At 53.6% G+C, this 12743-nt stretch overlaps 1 protein-coding gene across 1 annotated transcript; it reads right to left on the reverse strand.

The window, feature by feature from the left end:
- Positions 1 to 1633: 1633 nt before the first annotated feature.
- TAX1BP3 (Tax1 binding protein 3) lies at positions 1634 to 7326 on the reverse strand. Its single transcript, XM_076065060.1, has 4 exons — positions 7219 to 7326; positions 5053 to 5172; positions 4018 to 4095; positions 1634 to 1789 (listed from the first exon to the last, which is right to left on the reverse strand). Exons 1-4 carry the CDS (start codon positions 7258 to 7260, stop codon positions 1649 to 1651), a joined length of 381 nt encoding a protein of 126 aa, XP_075921175.1. The 5' UTR covers positions 7261 to 7326; the 3' UTR covers positions 1634 to 1648.
- Between the last annotated feature and the right edge of the window lie 5417 nt (positions 7327 to 12743).

Consider the following 12743-nt stretch of genomic DNA (forward strand, 5'->3'; position numbering starts at 1 on the left):
CACCCGAGACAGCTTTCTTTAGAGCCTCGTCTCACATGGTGTTGGACCAGAAGACGCCAAAAGGCGCACAACTCAAAGGCAATGCACCACCAGAGTATGAGAGCTCGGGGTAAGCATTCACACCATTGGAACCCTCATTTTCCAGTAACAAAATATGATAATTGTTTTTTTACCTTTTTATCTGGCAACAAAACTGACACCTTTTTTACAAGGAGTCATGTTTACATTGACCACAATACCTGCGGTCGGAACGCAGGTATCAGTTTTGTTGCCAGATAAAAGGGTAAAAAACAATTATCATATTTTGTTACTGGCAAATGAGGTTTCCAATGGTGTAAATACTTACCATAGACTCAACACTGCCCATAGACACAACAATGTCCATAGACTCAACACTGCCCATAGACTCAACACTGCCCATAGACTCAACACTGCCCATAGACTCAACACTGTCCGTAGCCTAAACACTGCCCATAGACTCAAAACACTTAGCATAGACTCAACACTGCCCATAGGCTCAACACTGCACATAGACTCAACACTGCACCATAGACTCAACACTGCACATAGACGCTACACTGCACCATAGACTCAACACTGCACCTCCACGTGCTGTGAAGAGGGGACCATTGGCCCTGAAACGTCATCACGGATTGCATAAGTTTTGATTTTTTGAAGCCCACAGTGCTGTCGAGTTTTTTCTTACCGTTTGTGAGGATGATTTCCACTCGCGCAACGCCGCGTCACACACACATGCACGCACACACGCACACACACGCACACACACGCACACACACACACGCACACACACGCGCACACACACGCGCACACACGCACACACACGCACACACGCACACACACGCACACACACGCGCACACACGCACACACACGCGCACACACGCACACACACACGCACACACACGCGCACACACGCACACGCACACGCGCACACACACGCGCACACACACGCACACACGGCCGCAGCGTGACGCTCGCTCAGCGAGGGAACAACTCAGAGGCGCCAGGAGCGGGGAAGCAGCAGCAGCAGCCACGCGTTGAGCCGGCACCAAATATCTCCCACCTCGCCACAAGCTCTGCAGTCTTCTACATATCGTGAAGACGTAATCGCCAATTGATGGGAGTGTAAACAATGTAACGCTCGTGACGGCTTTTTGTGTTTGGTTCGTTGTACACGCGTCGCGCAGCTCTGTAAACCTGCATAGGAAACACCGAAGTGATAAGACGCTGGATGAGGAAACTGCATAAGTTACGCCCGACTCAGAACACCTCTCGTTCAGCAGGCGCCGATTTGAATAAACCCGGCGCCACGTTCCCCTGCCCCCTCCCCCCCCCCCCACCGCGTCGGCAGCGCTGGGAATCGAACTCGGAGTCTGCAACTCCGTGGCACCGGCAGCAGAGAGGGGGGAGGGTGGCGGAACGTCCGGTCCCATCCATTTGCGCACCTCGCTAAGCTGAAATGGATTCTCTGTGGTCGGTCCCACCAGCCCCCCCCCCCCTCTCTCTGTGACCTTACCCCTGAGGTGCTGAGCCCTTGCCGTGCTGAGCCCTGTCCCACTGGGCCCTGTCCCACTGGGCCGTGTCCCCCTGCAGCCCTGCCCCCCCTTGCCCCCCTCGGTGGCGCTGCCCTCACAGCATGTGCTGTGCGTGGTGCACGACGGTCTGCAGCGAGCGCCGCGTCACCAGCAGCCGCACCACCTCCTCGCCCTGCTTGGTGAGCTTGCGGCGCGCCTGGTCGTGCGTCACCATCGTCATGTCCCAGCCGTTCACCTGCACCACCGCCACCACCGCCCACGGCGTCAACCCGCATCGTCGCCCGCGACGTCAACCCGCATCGTCGCCCGCGACGTCACCGTCGTCGACGACATCGTCACCGACAGACGCGGGCAACATCGTAGCCACCATCACCGACACCACCGCCATCATCATCATCAACGCTGACACCACCGCCATCATCATCATCGCTGACACCACCGCCATCATCATCAACGCTGACACCACCGCCATCATCATCATCAACGCTGACACCACCGCCATCATCATCATCGACACTACAGCCATCACCGTCATTGCCAACACCATCACCAATAGCGTCACTGCTTTCGTCAAAGTCACTACAACGACCAACATCACCAACACCACTACCATCAGCATGGTTAGTCTCATTAACCGTCAGTCACTACCATCACCACCATCACCATGGTTACTCTCATTAACCGTCACAGTCACCACCATCGCCACCACCATCACCATCACAGTCACCACCATCGCCACCACCATCACCATGGTTACTCATCAACCGTCACAGTCACTACCATCACCATGGTTACTCTCATCAACCGTCACAGTCACTACCATCACCATGGTTACTCTCATCAACCATCACAGCCACTACCATCACCATGGTTACTCTCATCAACCATCACAGTCACTACCACCACCATCACCATGCTTACTCTCATCAACCGTCACAGTCACTACCATCACCATGGTTACTCTCATCAACCGTCAGTCACCACCATCACCACCATCACCATGGTTACTCTCATCAACCGTCAGTCACCACCATCACCATGGTTACTCTCATTAACCGTCACAGTCACCACCATCACCATGGTTACTCTCATCAACCGTCACAGTCACTACCACCACCATCACCATGGTTACTCTCATCAACCATCACAGTCACTACCATCACCATGGTTACTCTCATCAACCATCACAGTCACTACCATCACCATGGTTACTCTCATCAACCGTCAGTCACTACCATCACTACCATCACCATGGTTACTCTCATCAACCATCACAGTCACTACCATCACCACCATCACCATGGTTACTCGCATCAACCGTCACAGTCACTACCATCACCATGGTTACTCTCATCAACCGTCACAGTCACTACCATCACCACTACCATCACCATGGTTACTCTCATCAACCATCACAGTCACCACCATCACCATGGCTACTCTCATCAACCATTACAGTCACCACCATCGCCACCACCATCACCATGGTTACTCTCATCAACAATCACAGTCACTACCATCACCATGGTTACTCTCATCAACCGTCACAGTCACTACCATCGCCACCACCATCACCATGGTTACTCTCATCAACCATCACAGTCACTACCATCACCATGGTTACTCTCATCAACCATCACAGTCACTACCATCACCATGGTTACTCTCATCAACCGTCACAGTCACTACCATCACCATGGTTACTCTCATCAACCGTCACAGTCACTACCATCACCATGGTTACTCTCATCAACCGTCACAGTCACTACCACCACCATCACCATGGTTACTCTCATCAACCATCACAGTCACTACCATCACCATGGTTCTCTCATCAACCATCACAGTCACTACCATCACCATGGTTACTCTCATCAACCATCACAGTCACTACCATCACCATGGTTACTCTCATCAACCGTCACAGTCACTACCATCACCACCATCACCATGGTTACTCTCATCAACCGTCACAGTCACTACCATCGCCACCACCATCACCATGGTTACTCTCATCAACCATCACAGTCACTACCATCACCATGGTTACTCTCATCAACCGTCACAGTCACTACCATCACCATGGTTACTCTCATCAACCGTCAGTCACCACCATCACCATGGTTACTCTCATCAACCGTCAGTCACTACCATCGCCACCACCATCACCATGGTTACTCTCATCAACCATCACAGTCACTACCATCACCATGGTTACTCTCATCAACCGTCACAGTCACTACCATCACCATGGTTACTCTCATCAACTGTCACAGTCACTACCATCGTCACTTTCGTCATCACTCTTTTGTTTTTCAGAATCGGACTCTTTAGACTGGAATAATCCGACGAGCCACAAAGCTCTTTTTCACAGATCTCCAGTACGGGGTGCTGGGTTGAGCAATCATCCCCGCGCACGCTCACCTCCTCCTCACCACCACCTCCTCACCACCACCTCCTCACCTGCATGATCTTGTCTCCCTCACGGAGGCCCGCCGCTTGAGCTGGCCCTCCCTGACTCACCCTGGTCACGTACACACCCTGCAAAGACAAAGATCCCCCGTGTAGCCTTTCAACAGACCGTTGGGGCAAGTGCTGTTAGCGAGCAGCAGCACCTACGGGAGGACGGGAGACAGCGGGAGACAGCGGAGAAAGTGGGAGAAAGTGGGAGAAAGTGGGAGATAGCGGGAGAGAGCGGAGAAAGGGGAAGACGGGAAGACGGGGAGACGGCGGAGACGGCGGAGACGGCGGAGACAGCGGAGACAGCGGAGAAAGTGGGAGGCAGTGAAGACAGCTGGAGACAGCGGAGAAAGCGGAAGATGGGGAGACGGCGGAGACAGCGGGAGACGGCAGGAGACAGCGGAGAAAGTGGGAGACAGCGGAGACAGCTGAGAAAGTGGGAGACAGCGGGAGACAGCTGGAGACAGCGGAGAAAGTGGGAGACAGCGGAGACAGCTGAGAAAGTGGGAGACAGCGGGAGACAGCGGGAGACAGCTGGAGACAGCGGAGAAAGTGGGAGACAGCGGGAGACAGCGGAGAAAGCGGAAGACGGGGAGACGGCGGAGACAGCGGGAGACGGCAGGAGACAGCGGAGAAAGTGGGAGACAGCGGAGACAGCTGAGAAAGTGGGAGACAGCGGGAGACAGCGGAGACAGCTGAGAAAGTGGGAGACAGCGGGAGACAGCGGAGAAAGTGGGAGACAGCGGAGACAGCGGAGAAAGTGGGAGACAGCGGAGAGAGTGGGGAAAGCGGGAGACAGCGGAGACAGCGGAGACAGCTGAGAAAGTGGGAGACAGCGGGAGACAGCGGGAGACAGCGGGAGATGGGGAGAAAGTGGGAGACAGCGGAGACAGCAGGGAGATAGCGGAGAAAGCTGGAGACAGCGGGAGACAGCGGAGAAAGTGGGAGACAGGGAGGCAGCAGATGGGGAGACTACGGGAGACAGCGAGCGAGAGAGAGGAGACGGGGAGACAACGGGAGACGGCGGGGAGACAGTACCTTGTCCTTCTTGTCAAGTGAGTATGGGTTCTGCGCTGAGTCCTGGTCAATGCCGCCCCCGATGCTGAAGCCCAGGATGAGGTTCTCTCCCTGGCGCAGTTTGTGGATCTCAATCCGCTCCTGGGTCCATCACCAACATCAACATCATCACCGACAACTTCAACACCGTCAACGTCAACATCGTCAAAGTCAACACCGCCATCAACATCAACACCGCTAACATCAACACCGTCACGACCAACATCACCACCGCCAACATCATCAACATCACCAGCAACATCAACGTCACCATCAACACCACCATCAACACCACCAACATCATCACCGACAACTTCAACACCGTCAACGTCAACATCGTCAAAGTCAACACCGCCATCAACATCAACACCGCTAGCATCAACACCGTCACGACCAACATCACCACCGCCAACATCATCAACATCACCAGCAACATCAACGTCACCATCAGCACCACCAACATCATCAACGCCAACATCATAAACATCACCAGCAACAACACCACCACCATCAACACCACCACCATCAACACCAACATCACGTATGTATGTTGAACTTCTTTCGCACTGTACGTAGCCAACCGTGATAATCGAAGGAGCCAACATCACCAACGCCAACATCAAGGACAAAGATCCCCCGTGTAGCCTTGACAGACTGTCGGGGCAAGTGCTGTTAGCGAGTAGCAGCAGCACCTATGAAGGCCGGCGCTGTGGCACACGAGGGGGTGGGTGGACAGCACCAGGCCCGGCCGTCTTTGTCTCCCCAGTGGCGATGTTTACTACACACACCGCACCAGGTGATCATTTGAGGCTGAGTCGACCTAGGGGAGCCCCGTGCCCGGTTCCGATAATCGTCACTGGTGGTGGCCGTGAGTGGGAATCGAACTCGGGTGGTCGGGTTCGTAGCACAGCGTGCTAACCGTTGCACCACCGCTCCCCACCATCGCCAACATCAACACCATCACCATCAACTTTACTACCATCACCAACATCACTTCCATCATCAACACCGCCACGAACATCACCAGTCAACACTACCGTCACCACCACCATCCACTCTACCACGCCATCACCAGCCCCATCACGCCTGCTCGCCACACCATCACCACACCACCACACCATCACGGCGCCTCACCTCACCATCACCACTACATCACGGCTCCTCACCATACCATCGCCTTACCACACCATCACCACACCACCATCACCACCACACCATCACTATCACCACACCATTACCACACCATCACCACCACACCACCACCATCACCACCACACCATCACTACCACCACACCACCATCACCACTACATCACGGCTCCTCACCACACCATCGCCTTACCACACCATCACTACCACCACACCACCATTACCACACCACCACCACACCATCACCACCACACTATCACCACCACACCATCACTACCAGCACACCACCATCACCAATACATCACGGCTCCTCACCACACCATCGCCTTACCACACCATCACCACACCACCACCACACCATTACCACACCACCACCACACCATCACCACCACACCATCACCACCACACCACCACACCATCACTACCACCACACCACCATCACCAATACATCACGGCTCCTCACCACACCATCGCCTTACACCATCACCACCACACCATCACCACCACACCATCATTACCACCACACCACCATCACCACCACACCATCATTACCACCACACCACCATCACCACTACATCACGGCTCCTTACCATACCATCGCCTTACCACACCATAACCACACCATCACCACACCATCACCACACCATCACTACCACCATCACCACACCATTACCACACCATCACCACCACACCACCACCATCACCACCATACCACCACCATCACCACCACACCATCACTACCACCACACCACCATCACCACTACATCACGGCTCCTCACCACACCATCGCCTTACCACACCATCACCACCACACCACCATTACACCATCACCACACAATCACTACCACCATCACACCATCACCACACCACTACCACCACACCATCACCACACCACCACCATCACCACCACACCATCACCACACCATCACTACCACCATCACACCATCACCACCACACCACCACACCATCAGCACACCACCACCACCATCACGGCCGCTCACCACCACTGTGGTGATGGGATCTCCCGGCGCGAAGGAAGCCATGGCGACGTGACGCCATCCGCGCGGCGATTACGTCATCAACATCTGCACCGTGTACATGACGCAACCAACGCGGCGACATCGGCGTGACGTCATCGGTGTCTCTGATATCTGAATCTATTAGGAACTGGAGGAATCCGATAAGCTATCCAGCTATTTTTTTCTCTACAGATGTCCAGTAAGGGGGCAGGCCATAATGGTAGAACAAACATTACAAAAACACGATAGGAGTGCAACGTATAGAAAAGGTAAATAACTTTCAAATGTATACGCGCATAAAACTAAACTGTGTTTATTGTATCTTGGCAGGTAAGGCCCACTTAGCCATTAACTTCAGAAGCGACCTGGCTGTCAGAAATGACAGCCTAACAAAGTCATATACCATGCGGAAAGCCACAGCAGCAAAATCATCTCAATAATCTCAATAATCTAAATGCAATTTTCTGAATGTGGAGGCAAACTTAGCCATTCTGAGCCGATTTAGAGAGACACCCATACCCCGGGCTTGGACTTGAACCCAGGTAATCCGTGTCCCTGATAAGGCCATTCGGAACCCCCCCTGAGAGAGACACCCATGCCCAGGGCTGGGACTTGAACCCAGGTGTTTAGTGACATGGGAAAGGCCATTATGAACTCACTGAGAGAGACACCCATACCCAGGGCTTGGACTTGAACCCAGGTATTCAGTGACATGGGAAAGGCCATTATGAACTCACTGAGAGAGACACCCATACCCAGGGCTTGGACTTGAACCTAGGTATTCAGTGACATAGGAAAGACCATTATGAACCCCCCCTGAGAGAGATACCCAGGGATTGGACTTGAACCCAGGTCATCAGTGACATGGGAAAGGCCATTATAAACCACCCTGAGAGAGATACCCAGACCCCGGGCTGGGACTTGAACCAGGTTGCCGTGTCCCTGACAAGGCCATTTTGAACACCTCTGAGAGACAGAGAGAGACACCCAGACCCAAGTCTCGAACCAGTATTACGGCGAGTTTGACTTGACTTGGTTTGACTTGGTGACTTCGACGTGGCTATGATGAACCAGGCCTGCCCTGATCGAAACGTCGTGATCTCTTATTTTCTGTGAGTTCCTGCAGTCGCGAAAGCTTTAAATCAAGATGAAAATTTGACTTAAATGTTTACTTAAAGCTTTCGCGCCTGCAGTAATTCGTATTCACGGTTCTTTCGGTAAAGTCACGTAGATAGAAAATAAAAAATAAAATGTAAATGAAAGGTAAATTAAAAATAAAAGCAAACAAAAACCACGACGTTCCGATCGCAACACAATAATAGTTTGTAGTTTTACAGGTAGGAACAACAGGTTCCACACTGCCCACCAGGGATTATTTGTCTGTCTGTCTGTCGTGCATATCCGGAATCCCATCCGCATAATTGGGAGTTTGGGCACTAATTTGTATCCGTATTTGGTGAGTGTTGTTTTTAGCTTGAACAAAGTATGATATCCTCCGTACGCAAATCCGCAAATCATATGGTCATCGTCAACGCCACGTGCCCACCAAGGTCGACTGCCATGCTGTTAAGACTCAATGGCTGCTTGCGCGGGACAGTCGCGCAACGCCAACACGACCGCGGCCTTCGCCAGCGCGGTGGTGGCCCGGGTCGTGCGCGCCGAGCCGGCGAGCGCGCCGGTGGCGATCGCCACGGTGCTCTTGTGCCGCAGCAACCGAGCGGCTCCGACTGCGGCGTCTACGCCCTGCTCAACATCGTGCACCGTGGTGCGCGATCACGACGGCATCGTGGCCGATCAAGGACCAGGTCAGGTGGATTGGCGCGCGTGGTGCACGCAGGAGGCGGCGTCACAGCACAGGGGTAGCGACCTGCATGAACTTAAAGAGCAACATCAGCAATAAATCGAGAATCATCATCAGATGCAATGGTAACAGCTACCACCTCCAACACGACTACGGTAATCCAACACGGATCGCACGGATGCGCTGTCCAACCAAGTTCCTACCTGCCCACTCCGAACGAACGTGTTTTCTATTCTTGGTTCTTTCGGTAAAGTCACGTAGAAGGGAAACAATAAAATCATAAAAATATATATTTTTTTATTTTATAAAATATATTTTATTATCTTATTGTTTCCCTTCTACGTGGTGACTTTACCGAAAGAACCAAGAATATGAATCCCTGCAGTCACGAAAGCTTCAAATCAAAATTTTACGTGTTTTATATTCTTGTCGTTGTCGTTGCCCGCGATACCGCCTCTCGACAGCAGAGGGCAGCAGAGACACCACGGGGGTGGTGAGCGGGGTGAGGGGCCATCTGGGCAACGTTGAACTTCTTTCGCACCGTACTGAGGGCGCGTTGCAGGTTCGGTGAGGGTTGAGGCGAGAGTTGTGGTGAGTGGTGCAGGTGGGAGTTTGGTGAGGAGCAGGGAGGCGGGGGGGGAGGTGATGTGGCGTGCACAGAGCCGTGGGAGATATTGAGTGAGTTGTGTGTCGTGGTGGGTGAGGTGAGGTGAGCTGTCACTGGGGTTAGGTGAGCGTTACGCGAGTGAGGGGGCGTTATGGAGGTGAGGGGTGCCATTGAGGTGAGGTGTCCGTAGGTGAGGTGAGTGAGGGTCGTAGTGGCGAGGTTAGCGTTATGAGAGTGAGTTGTGTGTACCATGTTGGTGAGCTGTTCTTGGGGTGAGGGGCTGTTGCGGGAGTAAGGTGAGTGTCGTGGTGGTGAGGGCCAGTGTCATTGAGGTGAGTATGGTGGTGGTGAGGTGTCACGAGGTCGAGGTGAGTATGGTGGTGGTGAGTATGGTGGTGGTGAGGTGTCACGAGCTTGAGGTGAGTATGGTGGTGGTGAGGGCTAGTGTCATTGAGGTGAGTGTCGTGGTGGTGAGGTGTCACGAGCTTGAGGTGAGTGTCGTGGTGGTGAGGGCTAGTGTCATTGAGGTGAGTGTCGTGGTGGTGAAGTGTCACGAGCTTGAGGTGAGTGTCGTGGTGGTGAGGTGTCACGAGCTTGAGGTGAGTGTCGTGGTGGTGAGGGCTAGTGTCATTGAGGTGAGTATGGTGGTGGTGAGTATGGTGGTGGTGAGGTGTCACGAGCTTGAGGTGAGTGTCGTAGTGGTGAGGTGTCACGAGCTTGAGGTGAGTATGGTGGTGGTGAGGGCTAGTGTCATTGAGGTGAGTATGGTGGTGGTGAGGTGTCACGAGCTTGAGGTGAGTGTCGTGGTGGTGAGGGCTAGTGTCGTTGAGGTGAGTATGGTGGTGGTGAGGTGTCACGAGCTTGAGGTGAGTGTCGTGGTGGTGAGGGCTAGTGTCATTGAGGTGAGTGTGGTGGTGGTGAGGTGTCACGAGCTCGAGGTGAGTGTCGTGGTGGTGAGGGCTAGTGTCGTTGAGGTGAGTATGGTGGTGGTGAGGTGTCACGAGCTCGAGGTGAGGTATCTTGAGGTGAGTGTCGTGGTGGTGAGGTGTTGGGGTGAGGATGGCTGGTTTAGGGTGAGTATGGTGGTGGTGAGGTGTAGGTCACGTGGGGTGGGGTGAGGTGTTGGTGGGGGGTTGTGGGGGTCACGAGGAGGGAGGGGTGCAATCGATAGATCCAATAACCGAGCAATTTCCCGCCAATAATTGGTGTCGCTAATTGCACCGGCCACGGGCTCATCACTTGAGGGCATTAGGCGCCACGCTGGGCTGGCCACGACACCCTCAGCCAGCACCGTCTCATCAAGACCGCGAGATATTCGTGTCGCTCACACAAAGGCGCCCCGTGGTTTTTTTAAAGTTGTTTTGCTCGATCCACTGCTGGACCAAGGCCCGCTCGCCGCAACGCGGGCCTTCGGACGTCGTTCGTGTTTGGGGTGGTTGTTGTTGTCGTGGTGATGTTGTGGTGGTGATGTTGTGGTGGTGATGTTGTGGTGGTGCCTCCCCTAACTCAACTCAGCCTCAAACGAGTACCTGGTGCAATTTGTAAAGATCGCCACTGGGGAGACAAAGGCGGCCGGGCGTGGGTGCTGGCCACCCACCCCCTCGTGTGCCACCGTGGCGGCCTCCGTAGGTGCTCGCTTACAGCACTTGTCCACAGCAGTCTGTTAGAGGCTACTCGGGGGATCTTTGTCTTTGTCTCCTTCATAGTCGCTGCTGCTACTCGCTAACAGCACTTGCCCCAGCAGTCTGTTAGAGGCTACACGGGGGATCTTTGTCTTTGTCTTCTTCATAGGTGCTGCTGCTACTCGCTAACAGCACTTGCCCCGGCAGTCTGTTAGAGGCTACACGGGGGATCTTTGTCTTTGTCTCCTTCATAGGCGCTGCTGCTACTCGCTTACAGCACTTGCCCCATCAGTCTGTTAGAGGCTACACGGGGGATCTTTGTCTTTGTCACATTCATAGGTGCTGCTGCTGCTACTCGCTAACAGCACTTGCCCCGGCAGTCTGTTAGAGGCTACACGGGGGATCTTTGTCTTTGTCTCCTTCATAGGCGCTGCTGCTACTCGCTTACAGCACTTGCCCCAACAGTCTGTTAGAGGCTACACGGGGGATCTTTGTCTTTGTTGAGTGCCTCGCCTGTAAAGAGCCGGCGGCATCGTTGTTGGCAGTTGTTGACCTGGCCACGCCCTGCTGATGAGGCTCAATACAAGTTGAAACATCGGGTCCCGTGATGTGCGATTGTTTTATCGCTCGCTACCTGGGAAGCACTGCCCCTGACAGGGCCAGTCGTGTTGCTTTTATGGGGTATTTGAGATTTCTCTCAATGAGATCCTTGTTCTGCGCTTGTGCGGGGAGATGTGGGGGAGCGGTGGCGCAGCGGTTAGCGCGCCCTTGCGCTACGAACCCGGCGCAGAGGTCCGAGTTAGATTGCCGCCCACGGAACCCACCAACGCCGACACCAATGATGGCGATTATCTCAACCGGTCCTGGTGAGACTCCTCTTCCAGGTCGACTCAGCCCTAAAAAAATGTCAACATCCCATAGACTCAACACTGCACCATAGACTCAACACTGTCCATAGACTCAACACTGCCCATAGACTCAATACTGCACCATAGACTCAGCACTGCCCATAGACTCAACACTGTCCATAGACTCAACACTGCCCATAGACTCAATACTGCACCAGACTCAGCACTGCCCATAGACTCAACACTGCACCATAGACTCAATACTGCCCATAGACTCAACACTGCACCATAGACTCAGCACTGCCACCATAGACTCAACACTGTCCATGGACTCAACACTGCACCATAGACTCAACACTGCCCATAGACACAACACTGCCCATAGACTCAACACTACCCATAGACTCAACACTGCCCCATAGACTCAACACTACCCATAGACTCAACACTGCCCCATAGACTCAACACTGCACCATAGACTCAACACTGCACCATCAACTCAACACTGCACCATAGACTCAACACTACCCATAAACTCAACACTGCACCATAGACTCAACACTGCACCATCAACTCAACATTGCACCATAGACTCAACACTGCACCATAGACTCAACACTGCACCATAG

The sequence above is a fragment of the Petromyzon marinus genome, chromosome 1, assembly GCF_048934315.1.
Source record: "Petromyzon marinus isolate PM22_M1 ecotype Great Lakes invasive population chromosome 1, UKy_Petmar_22M1.pri1.0, whole genome shotgun sequence".
Taxonomy (NCBI): Eukaryota; Metazoa; Chordata; class Hyperoartia; order Petromyzontiformes; family Petromyzontidae; genus Petromyzon; species Petromyzon marinus.